Genomic DNA, 22,586 nt, shown 5'->3' with positions numbered 1-22,586 from the left:
GCCGGCGGGAGCAGCCCCAGCCCCCTGGTCTGGCCTGGCCTGGCCTGTCTGCGGCGGCGACCACAGACCTTCCAGCTGCTACCGTGGCAATTACCGGATTGGGCCATTAGAAATAGTAAATTACAATAACGCTCTTTCAGCGGCTGCAGGGGAAAACGTCTCAGTCACATCTATGCAGAAAAAATACCCCTCCCCACACCCCTTACCCACACAACAGCCAAGCCCTAAACACAGCACTGCAAAACTATGATTTCTTAAATGAAGAAGTTATGTGTGCCTAATAAAAATCCAGTTAAGGTGTGTTTTTAATAATTCTGCCATGGATCAATAAAAGGCCCAAGGACAAAGCGCAGTGGTTCCTTGTGAGCTGCTTCCTCAGCTCTCCCACCTGTGCTAGGTCTGGCATCAGGCTGAGCACTCCTGACTGACTCACACTAGCGCACACACACACGCCTGCTCCATGAAGCACACTGAGTAAGATTAGTGAGATTTTTGTAACAGCCATTTAGTATTTTAATGCTTATAGGAACACAGGCAAAGTAAACAAAAAAGGTACTGAGTTGCTAACAATGCAAAATCGTTAAACAGAGTAATTACTTTAGCGTTAGTATCTTCCCCCATGGATCCAGGGCAAAAAACACATCCCATGAAAACACCCACAAACCCTTGAAAGATTTCTGATGTGCACTACTGTTAACCAGCAGTAATTGTGCTGCAAGTATTGCTGTGGTGTTGGTTTCAGCAGAAAATTCTCATTTAAAAAACACATGCTGTAGTAAAGGTCAAACGTTTGGAGCTGAAACAAAGTCTGACTGCTTGCCATCTTTATGGTCTGTCAGTGCTTTTCTCAACACCAGTAGATAAATGAGTGTAGATATGAACCAAATTTCACAGTGTGTAACACCCCACGTTTTGTCTAATAGCATTTTTATAAGTTTTAATTGCATATTATTTTTCAGAAATTGCTGTGCAAAAAAGTTTGCCTCTTTTTACATGAGCATCAGCATCAAACTCGCAGCTAAAGTAGAAGATGCTGTACGTTAGGCTTACAAAAAATAATTCAGTTGTTTATTGCTTTCCATTTGACCCAGTAGCACATGGAAAGACGGACACAACAGGCAACTAAAAGGCAGGCCCAGGAACAACCATGAGAAGGGAAACATCACTAAACTACAATGAATGCACGCTACAATAACTGATATAATCTGTGTTTATATTCCTATTTCGGACCAGGAACAGAAATATCCCACTGCAAAGGGAGGCTGACGGATACAATAAAACCGCTTGCAACAAACGTAGCCCTGTGATGCCACATAACCCAACTAGCTTTGTCTTTGCATTTTCCTTTCTGCCAGTTCACAGGAAGCATTCGTACCTGCCATTAAGACACTGCTGCCATGGGTGCGACCCAGTATTTGTCATCATTAGTGGCTTACCTTGCAAAGAATTGCTTCTGTCTTTGCTGACTGGTATGATAAGGAAACAAGGACCTTTGACATAAGCAGGGCTGAATCATCCGTGCATGGGCTGTCTTCTGTTTGCTTAGTTCTACTTCCTATAGAAGTGCAGTCACCGTAGATTAAAATGCATCTTTGTGCCCGGGAGACAGACTACTGCAGTAATAAGCCAGCCACCAGAACAGGACATTAGAGGGCAGTAAGCACACTCTATTACCACCTGGCTTTAGCCCAGCGATAGCCAAGGGAAAGGCAAAAAGAGGTACCCCAACGTTTGGGGGTGAAAGGTCTCCATGCCCATTCCGAAATAGTTCCAAACAAATTTCCTGGTTTTGAATGACTGCAGTGTGCAAGAGGCAGATTTAAGAATATACCACACCAAGCTGAACCACGTGAAGAGTGCAAGGTTAATTGAAACAACCTGGAGAATTTCTACAGCACAGCAAGAACATAAGTGTTCGAGTCACTCAGACAGTAACTTGCAAAATCCAGGGTGTCATTATCTCATGTGAAAGGATTTTTATTTATGAAAGCGTGCTTAAGTCTCCTTGTAATATGCACGCAGACAACCCCTACTCCAGCTGTACCAGGCAGGAATGCAATGCTACAGTTCACACAAACAAGATGCACAGCCATGCTCAGGTCATTGGTTATCTCAAGTGTTTATTTTATTCAGAATGACACCTGAGGAAAGGCTGGCTAGCACTGAAAGTTATCATTAAGGCTTTTTACATGTTCTGACAAAATGGAGCTATTTAAACTACACATTCCTTACCACAAAACTCCAATTACACCACCAGCTTCTGTAACACACTTGAAAAGAAAGTTTGAAAGCCATTTTTGTAAGCCTCACTTGAGAGATGTCAAGAGATAGACACTGAACTTCCTTTTCATGCTCAAAGTAGTGATTTATGACAGAATATTGACATTTTGACAGTTGTCTTAACTACTGCAAAGCCCTTTATTTCTCCAGTTGCCTATCAGCATTATAACAAATGAAACTACTTAAGGTTTAAAGGCTGAGGACTAGTAAAGTGATGCACATGAAAACAGAGTAAAATGAACAGGTTCAAGCTTTCCATTACTAATTTGTACAAAGAGTTGAAGAGAAACTCTGCAATATCTGCTTTTATTTCACTTGCCCATTTTGTGACCTCAGGAAAAACAGCTAGAGGTGAGCAGGTAGTGAAGAAAAGGGTCAGGGCACTTGTTTCTTTAAAAAAAAAAAAAAACAAAAAAAAAACACACAAAACAAAACACCACCACCAAAAAAAGAAGGGAAAAAAAGTGTCAGACCACTACAGCCCTATCAAAAGTTTCCAAAAACTGAGAAACATCAGCCATGCTGGTTTAAGGATGCAAACAAGGCATTGTTCATAAGCAAAAGACAGAGTCCTTTATTTGCCCAGGTGCTACAGCTGGACAATGCATACAGGCACACAGCATTTTATTTCCCACCCCCCCACCCCCCCCAGAAGAAGCCTGGGTACACTTTGTGATGCACCAAAGATGGTTATACTAAAAAGAGAACCCATACTAAAATTCAAATGTCTGGCCACACAGTCTCTAGCTGTAAGTGGTCTAGCACATAAGAACACTTCAAACTAAAAATACAGTTTATGAACGTTAACATGCAAGAGAGAGCAACAAATTGCACTTTACATGCTTCTTCCATCACCAAGTGGTGGAAGCGCTCCTCAGAAAAGGGCATTTAGTGACAACAGCAGTTAAGGTACTCCAAAGCACAAATGCTGCCAAACCTTCTCTTTGTCATGTAACAAAACTAGTCAAATACACTAGACTAGCAAGCCTGCTCAAGAGCCTGAGCTGGAACCCTATCTTCTGCAAAGAGGCTGGCTCACCTCTTCCACAGCTAAAGCCTAAACACAGGCAGTTTACAACAGAGTACTTAACTTGAGAATTTGAGTATGAGGGCAACAATGCAATGCAGGATGGAACAAGACCTCGAGCAAATCACCAGAACTTTTACGGGGGTTAAGTCTAATCCAGCATGAACCAAAAACAGCTTGCAAACCAGAGATAAAGCTTCCTGATCATAAGCTAGCCACCTGCCCTATAAAGGAAGTTGCTGTGAACTACAGACTGCAAGACTAAGTATCAAGATACCCTTCTCAGCTATGAGAGACTGTAAGAAGTAGGCTCCAGGCACTCCCCTGAACTCAATAAATCCCCCTTCTTAAATGTAAGCACTGTAACTACACATATTTAATATATTCCACATTAAAAGCATTCACAGCTAGTTATGTTTGACCTTAAGGGATGTTATGTTCACAGACCAAATATCCCTCGTAATTCTATTCTCTCTTAATTCTATCCTGGAAAAACATGAGAGTTTTTCCATTATTCTGCATGTTTCTGGATTTAAAATGGGTATCTGCCAAGATTTATTAGTCAAAAGGGAAAGCAAAATCGGATGCATTTTCCTCCATCTCCACTTAAAATTAAGCCTTTATTTCAGTCATTTTAAGCAGAAACCTCTCACAGCAGTTGGGATAAGCAGGCTGTTATACCATTACACTGTTACATTCAGTTGCAGAGATATGTCTCACTTCATACAAATATAAGCAAAAGGTGTGTTTGTGGTGAGGTTTTTCACCCCTTGGGCAAAAGCATCAAGGAGCAGTTCTTAAATCTCTCAGTGTGCCAAGTACATCATTCTGCACTCTTTGCATCAGGAGGCCAACAGTAATGCAGTAAATCTTGCCCGTGGAACACAGGGGGAATTAAACCGTCGTGTCATGACAAATCTTACCTGACAGAACAGCACATTCAACTTGCTTGAGGAATCCAACTGTTCAGTGAAAACCATCTATATTCAGTGTTGTCATGGGTGGGGGTCCTTAACTGCACAAAGGTATAGGGCACTACTTCTTGGATTATTTTAAGTTAAAAGTTAAAACTTAACTGAGCACTACCCTCGTATCTTAACTCTTAAAGTATCTGAGGCACAAGTATGTGTGTATACTTGTTTTATTCATAATTTGTCTTGGGATACCAAATGTATTTCTACTTCAGGTGATTTAACAAAATTGTTGACCTCATTTCAAAACATCCACTGATCCATTTTTCATTCAATGGCAATATCGAATGTTAAAAGGAACATAAAAACAAACATGCACACAATTGTACAGTTTTCATAAATGTCTATTTCATTATTTGTGGGTAGCGCATTAAACAGTTAAATACATTTAAATAATGTTTAAGTGACTGCACTAATGCAGAATTTTAACTAGATGGGTAACCAATTTAACTAGAAACCAGCTAACAAGTAACTGTCTAAATACTTCAAATACAGCTCTTGTTCTAGGTCATCCTTCTTGGGAAAAAAAAGCCTGCTGGTCACATTGGAAATACATTTTAAGGCCAAATTCTTCTGATATCCCTTCTCTGCAGCAGTTTCTTCGCCTTTTTAAGCCTCCAATTCCAGACCAAGACCAAGTTTATGGCCACCAGCATTGATGCTCTTTCCATCTATCAGGGCAGACAGTGTAAGCTTCACACCTGTAAGATTTTTAAACAGCATGTTTACAACATATAATCAGAGTAGCTTTCATGCAACTCAACCTCTGTCATTACAAGTCCCCGTTGTAGCTCTTCTTCTATTTCATTATTCCTCTAAAGATTTCTACAGAAGAATCCATTTACCCATGAAATCTATTGAAAGCTAGTCATGTGAATCAAGCTAGATGCTTTTTGTAAACACTGTGTTATAAAGTCAATATAGAGTCTCTAATTGGTAAGTACACAAGAGCCCTCCTTTTCTACATTAAGGTGGGCAAAGAAGGAGGAAAATTATGCATAGAAAGACAGACACTTGTACCAAGGAAGGGATGGAATGAAACTATGATTTTTATTCGTTTTCAGATAAGGAACTAACCAATGGTAATATAGCATTAACAGGTGTTTTCATATTTAAGCAGAACAAGTAAAGTTCTGGAGGTTTTTTTACTAAATATGAAGAGCAGGAAGTGTGTTCTTTTGACGATTAATCACTATTTCAAGACCTGCTATCATTCAGTACGATATGACTGGAAAAAGCAATGCTAAAAAAGACTGCTTTGCACAGCCTAAAGCTAAGCTATCAAACACAATACAGTCCACTCCTACACAAATCAATGAGGAATACGATGCAGAAATACCATTAGATACAATGGAATTTGTCTTGTTTAGATAAAGGTTTGACGTGCAACATAAGTTACTGTAAAACATGTACTTTGCCTTCAAGACAAAATTATTCTGAAGAAGGGAAATAGTTGCATACAAATGCATAGATCTCAAAGATTTTCTTTGCGATGCATAGAAGATACGTATGTGACAATTCATGGGATAACTCTTACCTGGCCTCAGGGTCTGGGTGTAACCCACTCCAACTAGACTAGAATTGTTCACTTTTGCCTGAAAAAAAATGGAAGACAAAAGCAATTGAAATGTTGTAAATGATTAGTTTGTTGTTATCATTCAGAAGCTAGAATAACTATGGCAACACTGCCATTACCAACTTAAGCAAATTTTACATGTTCTTTCAATATCTCTGTGCTTACTGGATTCTCTCTTCCCAGCTATGCCCTTGCTCCCCAATTTACAGCTGAAGTAGTAACATATTTAAGAGCAGACAGAATGTAAGGGCAGGGAGAACTGTTACTGGAACGTAGTTTGGCAGGTGAACTTCCCCACTCCCCCCTTTTCAGAAGGCCATAGCAATTTACCACCACAGTCTCCCAAAACAAGCCACTTCAGAAGAATCCTCCATGTTCATATTATTACAAAAGAATTAGTATCTTGCAGGTCCAATCAGTCAAGCAGCAAACATTTCATAATATCATCATAAACAATATGTGCAAAATAATTTATCTCGCTTTGCATCACTTCCTCTATAGGATGATTCCAACAATACAGGTTCAATTCTAACTTCATAACATACGGAAAACTTTTCTGCGTATCGCCTTTTTAACCAGTATCGCCAGAGTTCTTACCATGAGAACGTGACAGAGCTCCCCAAAAACTGGTTTTAAAAAAATTCTGTAAACTTACGGAACTAGACATGAAGAGGGTTTTTTTTCCTTTTTTTTTTTTTTTTTTTAGTAAATACATTAAGTCCTCTAGAGTAGCACAACATTTGACAGTCAGATTCTAAAAGAGACTTTGCTGTATGCAACATTACAGAATTTAAATACTGCTGGTTTAATTATAACTGCCTGGATTGTAAGAGTAATTCCTACAAGACTTCCTAACCTATTACCTTCTTTTGTACTAATAACAGACAGACTCGCAGAAACTGAAAATACACTGTGCTTAGCATAACCCTTTTGGTTAGAGCCATACTTACAGAGATAGAAGCAGTGGAATCCAACTTGTATTTAGCTGCAATGCCAAAGCGAGTGCTGTTGCTACCTGCTGTCCAAGCCAGGTTTACAGCAGTTTCAAGATTGTCACTCACTTTCTGGTAAATTGACCCACCAAATTCTGAACCATCATTGCTGCACAAATTAGGAAAAACGTTAGTTTCCTATATTTACATAATCCCAACTTTTTTTTTTTTTTTTTAACTACTTCAAATTTTTATTCAAATGAGAATTCCAAGTTTGAGTTGTTTCACATTTTTTGACAGGAGAAGGGGAGGTGAATAAAGGCTTCAGGGCAAAACTAAACTGCAATAAATCAAGGGAAAAAAAAAAGATATTTCAGAGTGCTACAGCTAATTCTCACACTAATGCTGAACTAAGTACTTGAATGTAATTCCAGATCACATCCTTACAAAACTAACAGATAAATGTTAATAGTTAGGAAAGGGACATTCTGAATTCTATGAATATTGAATACATATGATAGTCTTAAAGAATTAGATGACCTTTTTAAAAATCTGTCACAATGTCTGACATTATAGTCTGGGCTGCAAGAATTCCATTTCAGTTTACTAAAGTGTTTTGTAGCTTCCTCCCATACGCCTCAACTTCCATAAACCCAGACAGACACAACCCCCATCCTCCCCCTCCCAAAGGGACAAACTTCTACCTCAAAAATCAAATAAGTTATTTCCTAACTAAACGCACTGGAACAACACCAATTTTTATTAACTTAGATTGAAAACACCATGTTGTTCAGCAGGTTTTGATCAGCTTGCTCTGAAGAACATTTAAGATCTAACGGCAGCAAGTCTGAAGAAAGTTCATAAACAAGATGTCTTACACTTGTTTAGTTACCCTCTAAGTGTTTCATGCACTCTTCATCCCAGACAAGCAAGATGATGAACCTACTCAGAAAGTCCAAAAGCAAAGCTCTAGTCTTGCTCCAGAAACTACTACTGGCCTACTTAAACAGTGCAACACTAATTACTACCTCTAACAAATCTACTGCCCTTAAATTACAGTCAGATACAATTCAGTGTAATGGGAAAGCTGGAAAAAGCACGATGATCAGCTCTGCGTAACTGAACTATTACACTTCCAATTTGGATGTAGTTCACTATTTGGTAAGCTGTAGCATATACTATGCTGGAAGTGCTAACAAGCCACTGATATTTACTGTTTCGAAAAAGAGAGATACAAAGTACCATTTATCATTTATTTAGAGTTTCCTATTAAAAAATGCACTCCACTTAACGGCCTTGCAAGCACCTCTTGGTATTTCAAGCATTTGTATTCTGACTAGAAGGAAAGGTAGAGAAAGCCCGCTTCCGTAAATCTGGACACAATTTTCAGTACTTACACATTAGTGTGCAGTTGGAAGTCTCCAGTCTTGTAACCCACAGAGAAGTTATTTCTTGTCAATTTTGATTTGGCACTATCAAAAGTCATCTGATAACCAGCAAGCCAGCCTTCATAACCAAAGACAGCTGAACCATGGATTGCAGGCCCAGCAAAATCAAAGTCAACATCACAACCTAGGTTTAGGCATTCACGTTTATAAGCTGACTTAATTTTACCACTTTTCTTTCTGAAACAGAGAAACAGTTATCTTAAGACAAGGCTTGATCTTCCTCAATGAACTGCCAAATTCGAGCCACATGACTCTACACGATGTATCTAAATGCCATGCACATACATCCTCTAGACAGGGTCAAAGCACAGCTAGCCCATCAAGGGAGCACAGGGCTACCGCAAACAGGCATTTCATGATCAATGTAGAGGCATTTTCATGCCTCCTGCAATCTTCCAAGTATTTCTACCCCAGAAAAGAAGCAAAGTGGGCTGTTGTGAAACATCCAATACTAACCCTGTAGAGGAAGATGTGATTCTAAGAGCAGAAGCCTTTAGCACTGGGATTTGCTAATTTGGATCAATAGCAAACCATACAAACATCTCTGTCAATACAACAGACCAGATGAACGTTTATTGACCATGGGTTACATGGTAACACGGTACCATGTTACCACCCTACACAAGGTAAAAAGGTTAACAATTCTTACCCTGTATTTGGTGAGAAAGTTGTATCAAATGTCAACTTCAAGCCTTTGGCAATCTAATTAAAGGGGAAGAAGGTAAAGCTATAAATTCACTTCTGCTAGTTAGGTAAAACAAATAAATACTCTCCCAATCTATTACCTGATCTTCAATTGCAATTTCTGTTCCCAGAGTGTTATCTGTGTTCCATTTTTCTGTGAAAGTCAGCCCATACTCAGCCCACTTGTATTTGGTCTCCAAGCTCCCATTCACTTTTCCAGTGTCTGTGTTTGACGAACCAGATGTTGTGAATTCCTAAAAAGGACAATGTCCATGTTATAAAGAAGATACATGTGATCCTGAAAGCATTACACAGTGCCAAAAGAGAAAAGACTTTTCTTCAGCAAACACTAAGATCTTGTTATTCTATGCAACAAGTTTAACATTAGACAACTTGCGGGGGGAGAAGGGGTAACGACACAGACAAGAAGAACTAGATGATTCATGCCCACATGGAGGCCTTCCCCCACTCCCCATCTCAACTGCAGTGTTTCTGCCACTATTACAAAATGTACAGGTTTGCAACATAACTCATAAGCAGGACAGTAGTTACCATAAGTATTCTCCTTAAAAGCAGAAACAAGTTCTTGAAATATAAGTCTGATACTCCTAATGAGCAAATTAAAAATCAAACCAAGAGCCAAGAACGCTATAAGGCACATAATGTAACTCCAGTAAAATTCTTTAAGGATCACATATGTATTTTCATTATTCCAGTCAACCACCTCCAAAGATAAATTATGCACAACTGTGAAGTGTCATAGAATGCCATCATTTTTCAAATTGGGGGTGGAGTGGTTTGGTTTTTTGTTTGTTTTGGGTTTTTTGTTGCTTTTTTAAGAGAGTTCTTAGCCTAACCAATGCACCAGCCTTTCACACAAGCCATAGGCACACATTTTTACTGATATCTATAAAATTCCTATTCTCCTGACACTTTGGTTTAATGACACACAGGAAGAACATTCACGTTTGAATTCTGAGCTAAGGCAACAGTCTGATTTTATGCTTCTGGTAGAGTCTCACTTGGAATTCTTGAAAGTATTTAAAAGTTAGCAATATCACTCACATCTTATTAAAACTAAGTAGTCCCTGATGTCTCTCACTATTTGGATTCTCACAAAGAACAGAATGAATAATTTTGTGTACCGCTATTCAGAAACTAAAGGCAATACCTAGTAGAAGCGGAAGTCTGGTTTGCAAATATATGTTAAGCAGCTCTTTCCACTGAAATATTATTGCCCTTATGATTTTAAAAGTTTATTATTTCAACTTTTTAAAACATATAAATCAAAATTTTGATCTCTGACTTCCTCCGTGCACAGTATTATTTTCAAATCTACTCCTCACACTCAGCTCCCCCAGGAGACAAGGATTTGAAATCACAAGTCCTTAAGCATTCGTATTCTCACAACCCAAGACCTAATGCACACCGCAAGCGCGCATGAGACTGTTCTTTAATGGTGGCTGATCAAATTTAACCATGGCCAAGATACTTACTTGTATTATGTTAGTGAACCACTAAGCCATCCACACAGTTGCATAATTCTAGTAAGGTCTATTTCTTGGCAAGTGACATGGACTACGCAACTTCAAGTCCAAAAACCTTCAGCTTTAACTTCTTGCTTTGTGCTTTTCCTAGTGCACAGGGTATATGTGACTGCAACCATTGTGGTAATAGCTTCAGGAGCAGCAAATTATTACATTATCTCTTATCTCTGCTTTAAAACATCTGCAGTACATACATGCCAGCACTTTCTCCTCCTGGGAAGGATGGCTTATAACTGATATGGGATTCACATGAGGGCTTGGATTTTTCAGAGAGTTTTACCAGTATTACTGGTAGTCCTCGAAAGAAACAAGCTAAAATAACAACTACATCTGTAATAGGGCTCTTGCAAACTGTGCTTCAGTTGCGATACAGACTTCTAGAAAAAACACAGCATATAACCCACACACCTTGTTTCTAACAGCCAGTTACACTGTTAAAGCTTCCAGTTACGAAAAAAAAGAAAGTCTACCTTTGTATCTTGCAAAGTCTGCTCTAGAAATAGATAAAAGTTACAGGAGGCACTGCTTGCATGGCCAAGAGATCTTGCATGGAACATTACTGCAACACTTTAATACCTTAACAAGGAGCTAAAGATTCAACGTGCTAATTCACTGCCAACTACTTCACACAAGCATCAAGGTGCCAGAGATTTCCACCAAATACAAATAGCATCACAAGAAATAAATTCTGTGTACTATGATCGATATGTTAAGATACTTAAAAAAAATGTGTCAGCTATTTGTTCACCTTCAGACATACAACAAGGGACAACTAAAAAGCCTTTTCATTTTATGAAGATTACTAAACAGTGCGATACCCCTGTTACATTCAGAATAAAGTCGGATCTTTAGGGGCTTCTGAAATTGTTTTACACCAAAAGTTTATCATTCATATAACCAATAAACTACTTAACAGCACCTGGAAGGTGTCCTTTCTAATTAAATATTAGAACATAACCAGAAAAAAATTATAATGAATAAAAGGTATTTAAACTCACCACTCCGCTCGCAGATTTTGTTTTCACATCCAGTTTCACCAATCCAAAACCTTAACAAACAGAAGTCAAAGTTACACCAGGAGGCTTTAACTAAGACCATGCACATTTTCCAAGAAGCTGGTTTTCCAAGCAGTCTCAGTAGTGTGCCACGTATCTACATATATAAAAACAACCACAGGCTGACTTCAGTTAACACTCAAATTTTAGATCCCACAGTGTGTAGAGGAGGCCACTCTAGAACAAGGCAGGAGTTCTGTTCTATCATCACCACACAGAAAGTGGGGAGTAGCCTCTCAGTTGTACACTATACATTTAACTACCAAACAATGACTTTCAAGAGTAAATTTAGTGACAGACAAAATGCATTCTTTTCTGTTCCCAGGATGGCATCGCCTTTGTAGTCAACGCCATTTGAAGAACTATCCCAATGCACAAAATCTGTCTCTCAGCACCAAGAAGAAATATCTCAAAGTAAAAAACTGTAAAAGTGAAGTTACTGGGAAATACACAGCCTCTGGAACTGTAATTTAAGTAGGTTTTATGAGACTGTCAATTCACATTGTTACCCTTAGAGCTGAGTGACAGTCTTGGTGAAAAAGCCCCCATGTGCATTCCCAAAGACCAGAAAAACAGCACTGTAACAAAGCAGAATTTAACTATGCAATTGCCTGGTATTAAAGTGTTTTAAAATGTTGAAGAATTCTTTATCCCAATAGCTACTCCTCTTTCTGTTCCAAAAAAGGCTATAATGTTACAGTGGTATATATCCCCTTCTCTATCAACAAATGTTGTGGCACAGACAGATTGGTACTTGATGCTTACATTTTTGCATACTTGTACACCTCTGACATTTATGTGGCTAAAGCAGTAATATTTAGCAGCCTTCACATCAGAACAGCCCACAAAAAGCCTCCAATGACCTGTTAGTTGACAGTAATGATATAAAAACAACACACCTTCCCCCTCCCCAGAAACACAGGCATTTGAGCATTCAATTTTACATACAGGCTCAAAAAGGCAATTCATTGCTGCACCACAAACACTATGTTTTATAAAAGGTACTATTCTTACCATATCCTTTATTGAAGATATCTCTGGCAGATTTGCCAAGGTCTACATATGATGGAGGAATCGCCATTGGAGCTGAAAGGTAACAGGCTAATTAATAGTGAATCTTTTACCATTGCGCACACTCAAAAAACGCTACCACAACTCTAAGGCAGATTCATACATGAAGGCAGTTAATAGACAGATGGCCTAAACAATTACGGTATTCTGTGAAACACCTACAGATTTTCAGTGATGGTCACTGCGCACACTGTATGTTTCCTTGGCTTAGGTAATCTGCTTGTAGAGAAGACGCATTACAAGACCATGCAGTTCTTAATTTTTAAGTAGATTTCTCCATACATCTTTAATTACCAGAAATCACCCAATAGCTCACATTTCCAGAGTTGGCAGTTACCACCAAAACCCAGGAAACTGGAAATTTCAAAAACTATAATGCAGACAGTTATTTCCTGAAGTTCCACAGTCAAATTTGACAGATGCTTATGAAAATTACCTGAAAGGACTTACAAGGTTTTATTTTCAAAATGTAAAAAGAGTGCATCTCTGTTTTGCAATATCATTTCCCCCACATTTTAAATGTTAGACATACAGTTTAAAAAGGAATGTCTAATGCCGTTAACTAGCAATCAATCTGATGAAGATTTCCCCCCTATAATGTACAAGATTTTAAGTTTGGGGGGTTGTCTTGTTATTTTAAAACAAGCAACTAGTAGGAGTCCTGGGTCAGTGAGAAAAGCTCTCTAAAAAAGTCCATTTCTCAGACGGGGAGCCTCTGGCAATCTCATTGTTAAAGAACCTGTCATTCAGGACTAGCTATGACCCAGCCTCCCTGGCCCGATGGATAGATACCAGCCTAAGGTCTCACACAGGCCTGTACGGTTCTCCTCCCTGTGAAGATACATTCTATCAGCATCTTCCTTCAGTGACTGTTTACCCATGATTTCAATAGCAAAAGGCCACTGTTACAGAGGCACTGTATTTTTTTTTAAATACAGCAAACTGAGCATATTTCAAAGAGTTAATAACTCCCCCCCCCCGTGCTGTGAAAGGGGGGGGGTAGGGGGGGAGGACAACAATGAAACCAACTAGATAAGCACCATAAAAAAGCTAAACACAAGCAAACAAAAATCTTCTCTTATCTTTTCAAACTGATTGGTCACATTTGTTTTGCAGAGAAAGTCAGATTAACATAATTGACTGTTTATCTTGCTCTTGTGTGGTTTTTTTGTTGGGTTTTTTTGTTTAAGTAAATGGAAAAATATCTTCAGAACCTCAAAAATAACAAGGGCAGTACTCCTATGTTAACTTTCAACTGAAAGCAGAAAAGATTACTTTCATTTTTGTATAGTACTTTTAACCAATATATAAATTTTCAACACCTGGCTATAGAACTGCTTAGCTTCTGCAGATCTCTACAAGATCATAAGTGTATTCAATAATACAGGATCAAGGCAAGCTTTTTTTCCTCGCTCAAAAATGTTTCTTTCCATCTTTTCATGGCCTTATCTACATAAAGGGAAAACTTGCAAAAAGAATTTCCTTTAGGGCACCATTCCACTAAACAGGCTGTTGTCTCAGAATAGCATCCACATAAAAAAAAAAAGAAACAAACAAAAAACCCTTATCACACCTGCCATATACACCCTAATTTTATGAACTGCTACTATTTAAAAAAAACCAAAACAAAACAAACAACACGATTTTAGCAAGCAATGCTAAGACACAAGACTGTTTCTTATCTTTCTACAATTTCTGATGCAGTTTTCCAGAGTACCTTACTCCACCTCTCTAAGCCATAAGATAACTTCAGCCTCCTCTGGACAAAAACACTTACATTCACAGTTTAACTAAAAAAAAAAAAAAAAAACCAAACCACAAACCCTTCTTTAGTAAGGGGTTCTAAACTCTACAACCAGGTCACTATAGCAAGACATCCATCGCTTGCTCAAGAACATAAAACAAGTCTGGTTTTCCACAGAGTCAAAGTAAACTGTCTATTAAAAAAAAAAAAAAAAAAAAAAAAGAGACATGAAAATGACTTAGAGCATTTGAAGCTTAAAAAGGTTTAGCCCAAGTTCAAGTCCATAATAAATATCTTAAGTCTTGAGCAAAAAAAACTTTATAGCAGAACAGATACTAATCCTGGTGACAAGACATTAAATGGTTCCTGTTATTTATTCAATAAAAAGGAGCAGGTGGTAGAGCAAATTACAAGAAAGTGTGGGAACACTGCTCTTTCCCCTCTATATTTCTGCTGTACAGCAACTGTACAATTCATTAGCAGTTTAAAATAATTCAGAGAAGGTTTAGCTATGTATTTTTCCTTTAATGAATAGGTCTCACTTCTAACTAGCATCTTCAGAAGAACAATTATTTCTAGTTTTAAGGTTTTATACTAGCCTTTAGCACCGACGTGCTTTTGCAGTATAAATAAACGAGCTTTTCACTTTTGTTTTCAATGTTTCCAATCTGACTAGACAACCATTACAGACAAGAGATTTATGCTAAGCAGTAATGTCCTGAGAAGTCAACAAATTGGTATCTGTGTCTAAATTCAAAGGATTACTACAGTAAAAAGGATGTTGCCATTGTATCTGGCCTAGTTAAGCATCCTTCCCATTGCAAGGAAACCACTCAGTATTTGTCAGACATTCCAGCCTACAGATGCAAGTTTTGTGATAAAAAGTTAAGAGCGTACAACTGTCACGCTGCTGTTCTAATCCTATACTAACAGGGATGGATGAGAACAAAAGGGGAAACCAAGAGTTAATTTGGGATATACTAAATACCTGATAAGCCAGGGCCATCATCAGAATGCTCACTAAATGAAAACAGGGCCAAAAAAATCATTCCTTTGTCCTCCAATTTTGGCAAATTAGCTAGGTTTGCAAATTCTTATAATCAGAAGTAATTTTCTTCAACCCTATTTTGAAGTGTCTTTCACTTAAAAACTACTAATTAGAAGTGACTAAAATATAAGTACCATTTAACAAGAGGTTTGCTGTAAAAGCAACTATCAGATAATCTTATTCCTCATTTCAAAAACACAGAATCTACTTGATTCAAGTGAGAGCTCTACCCTGATCTTTGTTTCATGCCACTCTCAAAAAAAAAAAAGTTTAATTAATCTGTTACTCAAGAGCCACAACCATGCTTTCTTTTTCTGCAAAAAGAAAAAAAAAACCTCATCCTAAGAACAGAAAAATGTATTGTTATCAGAATTATTACATCACAGTTTTCCTTCGAGGTAATATTTCAAAACTTTCTCACACCCTACTATTAAAGGAATGCCAAGGACTTCTATAAAGACTTCTAACAATTTTAAGATCTCAGGATATTGAAGATCAGGCTAGAGGCTAGATCAGGCTATAATAAACAACCTAAGTACTCATGCAGTTTTAAAAAAAAAGGCAATAACTACATTGAAATTGTATTCCAGTAGTGTAAATAGCAACAGAGAAACTGAAATTATTCAAAAAATACTTTTTAAAAATACATTGGGGACTCCACTGACCTCTAGACTTACACTGCTACTAAAGCTTAAAAAAACCCACCAAACCACCTCATTGCCCTTGCTTCAACTCTCTCCCCACTTACATCTCGGAGGTGGACACACTAGTCTAGTAGCCATAGCTAGGCCAATTTAGAGACTCTATGGAGAAGGGAAAGAAAATTAAACATCTGAAAATGAACTACGTGTTCATAAACCGAAAGCTGGGGCAAAGCAGAGCCTCCCAGAAGAGAAGGACACCGAAAGGGAAAACGGGGATGCGAAACGGCAGGCCGAGACGCATGGGGAGGCGGCACACCCTTCCAGCGAAGGGCCCGGGCGGCGGCGCCCAGCGCCAGGTCCTTCCCCCGCGCCCAGGCCCGCCGCCGCCGCCGCCAGGCCCGCCGCCAGGGCGAGCGGCGCCCGCTGCCGCTGCAAGGTGAACTCCTCCACGCGGCCATCTTGGGCATCCCGGCCTGACCCCCGCCCGCCGCGCCCTCCCCGCCGCCCCTTATGTAACCGCGGCCCGGCCCGGGCCCGCACGCCGAGAAGGGCGCGGCGCCTGCGGAGGCCACGGGGAGGGGAGGCGGAGGGCGAACAACGCGTGCGGAGAAACGCCTCGCTCCCGGCCGCCCGCCCCGTTAGCCTGGGCGCCGGGGAAGGCGCCCTCGGCCCCGCCGCCCCCGGCCCCGCGCGGCCCCCAGCCCCGCTCGCCACCCCTCCGCCCGCTCGCACACGGGCGAGCCCCGCCCGCCTCTCCTGCTCCCGCGGGGCCGCTCGCGGCCCGGGCCGGCACCTGGCTAGCGCGGGAGGGCGGCGGGGCCGGGCGGAGCGGGACCGGGCGGAGCGAGCGGGTCTCGCCGTGAGGAGGCCGCGCTGCTGCAGCCGCTGGCACTGGAGGGCGAAGTGAAGGAGACACCGATCCGCCCGCCCGCCGCCGCCGCGCAGGACCCCAACGAGCCGGGGCCGCCCCGCCCGCCGCCTCCCCCGCCCGCCGCCCCGCGCCGCCGCCCGGCCGGCGGGAGGCGCGGCCGCCCGGGGCCCAGAGCCGGGGGCCGGCGGGAGACGCCGCGTCCCCGAGCGAGGAGCCTGGCGGGGGCGACGCGGTCCGGCAGGCGCTCGGAGGGGCAGCCCCGGCGGCTGAGAGGGGTCCTGCGGGAGGGCGGGGCCTACGGTGGCGGGCGGTGCCGCCCGGCGGGGGAGGGCGGTGGCGGGCGCGCCAGGCGCCCGCGGGGCGGGAGGGCGGAGCCAGCGCGGGGAGCGGCGGCTCGGGCTGCGGCGGGCTCCGCGTGCCGTTCGTCAGGGGGAGCGGAGCTGGGGAGTGACAGAAAGGGCCGGGGGCGCCCGGCGCCGCTCAGGGGGAACGGCGGGGCAGAGGGCGCCGCAGGTACCGGCTCTTCGGCCGGCCTGTGGCGGCCACACCCAAGGAGCATTTCTCCTTAGGAGAGTTTAAGTAAATAGACGTTCTGCTCCACGTGGGGCTGGGAGGCTGAAGCGCCGCTCTCGGCAGTGCTTACAGGAGGATCCATGCCCAGGGCCACTGCCCTTCCCGAGAAACTACCTGTCTTCCTTTCAGGGCCCACCTGCCTCCGGTCTCGGCACAACGACTTGTGAAGTGCTTCACCGAGGAGCCGCCGCGGCGACCAGCTCTGCAGCTGGCCAAGGTGGCGCTGGTGGCGTTTCCCCAGAGCACGCTTGTTGAAGGCAGCCCTTGCTCCTCGCAGCCCCCAAGACCCCCTCCCCACAGTGGCCAGCCCTTGCGGAGCACTGGGGTGGTGACACACTGCCCACCATCCCTCCATGGGGATGCTCGCCTTCGCTATCCTGCTTCCCACAACTCTGAAACTCTGAACATGTTACACCTAACACGCTCTCCTGTTACTACCCCAAAACCCACAGACACGCAGCAACATCCAGCAGCACAGCTGTCCCATAGCTGATCTGACGGCTTGTACTCCATCTAACAAGGTTTGCTACCTCTTTCAGACAAGCGCCACAGTCTCTCCAATTGCCTAAGCTCCATTTTTACCCTTCAGTCGCCTCCCACCAGAAGACCCCACGCACACCCCACAACAGAAGACAGCGTATCTCAGGTCAAGAGAAGCAATAACCCTCAAAAAGCTGTCTTAGATAGTGCTGTCCTGATCATAAGTAAGACCTCTTGGAGAAAACAGTCAAACGACTGTTCTGCAGCAGCCACTGCACAACTCTGCAGCAGGAATCACTGAGTCACCAATGCAGACCATTGCTAGCCCAAGGAACTGCAGGACAGGCATTTCTGAAAGTCATAGTTCTCCCCCGCTTACTTGGATTATGACATGATCAAAATTCCTCAAGAAAGTAAAACTGATTTACAAATACAAATTACATTTGCATATTATGAAAAATATATATTACTGTCCAACACTACCAATTTACCAGAACACATGGTACAACAGTAATTTTCCAGGTTATTAAAAAGAGAGCAGATTAGCAGCAAGGCCCATTGTAATGCCAGTCAACACCTGCTAGTTAAAAGATAAGCAACTGATTTTTTTTTTTGTTTGGTGTAAGTCCAATACTTTCACATCAGAAGACCCAACAGGTTAGTATGTTTCATTTTGATATTTTTAAATAAGACAGCTTGGCATTCCACAGAGGGATACGTATTGATGAATCAAGAAGGAAAACCACATGCTGAGAGAATAAATAGCAGTAGGAAAAGAAAACTAGTGTATCTTATTGTGCACGGGAACATACATTAGGTATAAATAGAGGTCTGATTAAGTAAAAATAGATTGTGGCATAAGTTGTTCATTATTTAAAGACATGCATTTATAATTCATACCCATAGTATAAATCCATTCTGAATAAAAGTTCATGAGACATCAGCTTTTTGCCTTTTTTTTTTTCTTTTAAAGATTAATACATGGTTCGGCTTTATTTTTAGCAATCCAGGAAAGTAATTACTGCCCCACCCTCAGCAGAAAAAGCTATGAATCACTTGCATTGTGAGACAAAGCAGAGACATAATCTGAGACAGACAACAGCACACAAACTCCTCTACATTAACATTCCAGGCTTCTGTAGCGACAGCTTCTGCCTGCCAGTGTTTTTCACTCTCCCCTTTCCTCACTCGTACAACCATGCTTTATTTCTCACAGCATATCTGCTAAAGCTTAGAGCGCCAAGAAAGGCACGCCTTCAGGCCTGCAATAGCAAGCCACCTAAATTATTCTGGACCTTTCTTCTTAGCCGTCTCCTCATACCATTCAGTGCACACACTTCCTGTGCAGGTGCGCTCACTCTAAACGGGCTGGTTTGCCATTGAAACTAAGCAGCTCTTGGGTTTTGTGCCACTTGCAGTTTAACTATTACCACTTCGTATGAATACAGCCATGTGTATGCATAACTGACATCACAGAGTCATATGTTTTAGTGGTGCCACTCGGAAAAAAACACCCACACGCCACTACACAAGTTTACTGCCATTTGAACACAAACTCTGCTTATCTCTCCATATATTATAATCACAATTACTTAAGTAATGTATGTGACCAACAAAAAGAGTGCAAGTGGCTACAGTGCATATCAGTGTCCATCAAACAGCTTACATAAGTTTATGTTCACTTCCAACAAGAGCCTGAAGTCATTGCCTGCTCTCCCCTCCAGATGCAGGCCTTCAAGTTTAAGATTCAGTGGAGAAGAAACCTTACCGAAAGTCTAGCAATGGACAACTGAGTAAATTAGGACTCCTCATTCTGAAACAAGTTGACCTAAGGGATATAGCAGAGATTATGAAAGTATAACCAGCAGGGAAAGGGTGGAAAATATTTGCAGCTAGCAGGAAACAAGTTCAGAACAAGCAAAGCAAAGGTTTTTTTCCACCAAAGGAGTGCCATTCAGTGGAATTACCTGCCACAAGAAGCTAAATGTTTATATGGGCTCCAGGGGAAACTAGACAGGTTTGTGGAAGAGAAATCCAGTGAGGATTACTAATTACTAATCCATTCAACTATTACATATGGCTGTATAGCCTCTTTGGAGTTAGAAAATCCCTGAGCTGCAAATGGAGGTATCATTTAAGCTTACCCTGTTCTTACACTCTCTTTTTTAAGGCACACGTTGCCTAAATCATTGCTTAATTCATCGTCTCAGGGGCGGGAATATTAGGCTAGCTACACCTTTTGTTCAATACCATACAACTGCCCTTATGCAAGCCAGGCATCTGGAAAGCCCTAAGAGGGCAACCAAAAGAGGCCCATACTGCCAGGATCCTTTAGAGTGACAGATTTAACACCTTGTAATTTTTTTTCCCATGCAGTTTTAAGTAGCCTTTTCAGTTTAGCTTAAACAATTAGAAGGAAAATTAACTAAAACCAGATTCTAAGATACACTTAAAACAGCAGGTCCACAGAGAAGCCAACACATTTAAATCATCTGATACAGATACATATGCAGATAGTCCCTTAGCTCAGAGAACAGCAGTGAATATTAACTTGCGATTTTAGAGCTGAGACGGCAAACAAAGCAAATTTGAGAAAGTCAACAAGGGAACCAACTTATTTGCAGGCCCTACTAAGGCTAATGGAGACACAGAGCACCTTAAGCTACATAGCTAACGAAAGCTGATTGCCCATAGCTCTACAGCCAAAGCAAACTAAAAATCCAATCCTTCTTGTTATGGCCTGTGGAGACACTGCGCACTCTTCTAGTACATGTTCAATGCTAAAGCACCCTATTCCCAAATAAACAGTAAGAGGGATGTGGAAAAGGTTCTGTTAAAGAGCAAGGAGAAACTGAAATGAAAACCAACCCACGCAGAAGAGCCTGTACTTATTCCTTCTTCTGGATTTATCTTTGGTTGATTGTAAATTCTTTTCCTTCATTTTTCTTTCTGTTGCAGTTTCCATTGCCTCAGGACTTTTTTTTTTTATCCTCAGTAGCTCAAGGAATAAGCAACTTTTTAACAAAGCTAACTACTACCTGATAGATCTACAAACCATCAGGTTTCCTGACACCCTGAAATAAGTAAATTAATAGGCTTCATTCCTTGGAGGAGATACCTCCTGGAAAGGGAGGGTCAATCAAGTAATCAAATGCTGATTTGTAAGCAAAACACAACCATTCATGCAAAACTCACTGAGAAACTCAAAGAGACATGCCCAGTGTTCCTAAATCACTTACGTGGAGCAATAGGTTTGAGTGATTGGTGCTCACCTGAAGTAAGTATGAGAACTACTACTCATTTCTGCTGTATTGTTGACATTTCTGCTCATGGTGCAGACTGTAGCAGTTACTGTGTCAGATGGATGCATGGCATTTAGTTTTAGAGGTTGCAAATTTTTCAGTTATCTCAAGTTTTTCATAATAAGTTGAATGAGGATTACATGCCTCAGAAAACTCAGTGCATTTTACACAAAAGAAATTACATTGCAGAGCAACAGGCCTCCAAGACTTTACTCTCCTACCTGAAAACAATTTGGTTGCCTCCATGAAACTGATTGCTTCTCTCGTAAAGCTTGACCTGGTGAGGGACACAGGTGCACAAGATGCTGAACAATGTTTTTATGGCCTTGCCTCTCACTGAAGCCACTCCACGGTTAAGCCTAAATTCTGTAAATAACACTGTGAAGGGGGGGGGTAAGCAAAGCTGAGTCATGGAGGAGAAGGAGGAACACCCAGAGGGCTGTGCCTGACCCATCGCAAGTTATGTACTGTGTTCAGAAGCGCTAACCGGGGGGCTTGGGGAGGGGGAATGCACGACAGGTTGCCCCCAAGCAAATCCTTCCCTGAGAAAAAAATGTGCTTCCCTGGCATCACAACCTTTTACATTATTTATAGGGTGTCCTTATTATGCTCAGAGTATTCTGATGATGGTCTTTACTGTAAACTGCTCTGGATGCGCAGCTCCAAACCTGAAAGCGTCTCTACAGTAACAGCACATGTTGTTGGCCATTTGATTTTTGAGGGACTAAGTTGTCTTCTTCAACAAATAAACAATATAAAAATCTTAATAATATTTGCTGTCATTCCAATCTGCACTTCAATCAATTTCTCCCTGAAGGTAAGTCTTTCTTAAGGTCACCTCTCTTTCTAGGGTGCCTGTTTGTAGCAGGCTTTACGACCATAGCAAGTGGTGGGAGGCCATTTGCAATAGTCAAGCTGCAGGGGTTTCAGGCTGCTGTAACCTGAGCTTCTGCCCCAAATGGCCTTGGACTTCAAGAAAGCTGCAGCCAGGGACAGGCTGGCTGAGGTCTGACACGGGTGCGTGCCTTGGCTCCCAGAGGCTGTCCCCTCTGGGTAGGTAAGGCAGGTTGACTCGGGGTATGGCCACACTGTGGGACATGGGTCTTCAAACAAGTGGAAAACAGCAGATTTCTGGAAGCAGACGTGTTAGGGGGAGGTCGGTGGTGCTGAGCGACAGGACGAGGCTGAGCTGGTCAGCAGGGCCCCGCACCGTGCTATGGCGGTTGCTTTTCGGTTCTGGGTATACCATTCGGCTGCAGTGGGTGGATGCGATGCCAGTGACCTCTGAGCGAGCTCGGGACCAGTCATCGCCCACCCTTAAAGAGTGTGGGGT

General features: G+C 41.8%; 1 protein-coding gene across 1 annotated transcript; it reads right to left on the bottom strand.

Moving 5' to 3' along the window:
• Nucleotides 1-3,908: 3,908 nt before the first annotated feature.
• VDAC2 (voltage dependent anion channel 2) lies at nucleotides 3,909-20,943 on the bottom strand. The gene is made up of 9 exons (XM_050898799.1): nucleotides 20,820-20,943; nucleotides 12,535-12,606; nucleotides 11,464-11,513; nucleotides 9,020-9,172; nucleotides 8,884-8,936; nucleotides 8,184-8,411; nucleotides 6,805-6,955; nucleotides 5,816-5,873; nucleotides 3,909-4,979 (listed from the first exon to the last, which is right to left on the bottom strand). Exons 1-9 carry the CDS (start codon nucleotides 20,914-20,916, stop codon nucleotides 4,888-4,890), a joined length of 954 nt encoding a protein of 317 aa, XP_050754756.1. The 5' UTR covers nucleotides 20,917-20,943; the 3' UTR covers nucleotides 3,909-4,887.
• Nucleotides 20,944-22,586: the final 1,643 nt, after the last annotated feature.

The sequence above is a fragment of the Gymnogyps californianus genome, chromosome 6 (assembly GCF_018139145.2).
Source record: "Gymnogyps californianus isolate 813 chromosome 6, ASM1813914v2, whole genome shotgun sequence".
NCBI lineage: Eukaryota > Metazoa > Chordata > Aves > Accipitriformes > Cathartidae > Gymnogyps > Gymnogyps californianus.
Note: the sequence above shows the minus strand (reverse complement) of the source record. Positions and strands in the feature narration are given on the sequence as shown.

Excerpts from the sequence above, each read along its gene's own strand:
- VDAC2 (XM_050898799.1), bottom strand. The coding sequence starts at position 20,916 with ATGGAAACTGCAACAGAAAGAAAAATGAAGGAAAAGAATTTACAATCA. Across the intron at positions 6,956-8,183 it reads TTCCAACTGCACACTAATGT|CAATGATGGTTCAGAATTTG; the intron begins GTAAGTACTGAA and ends TAATTTGTGCAG. Across the intron at positions 5,874-6,804 it reads ATTCCACTGCTTCTATCTCT|GCAAAAGTGAACAATTCTAG; the intron begins GTAAGTATGGCT and ends ATTTTTTTTCAG.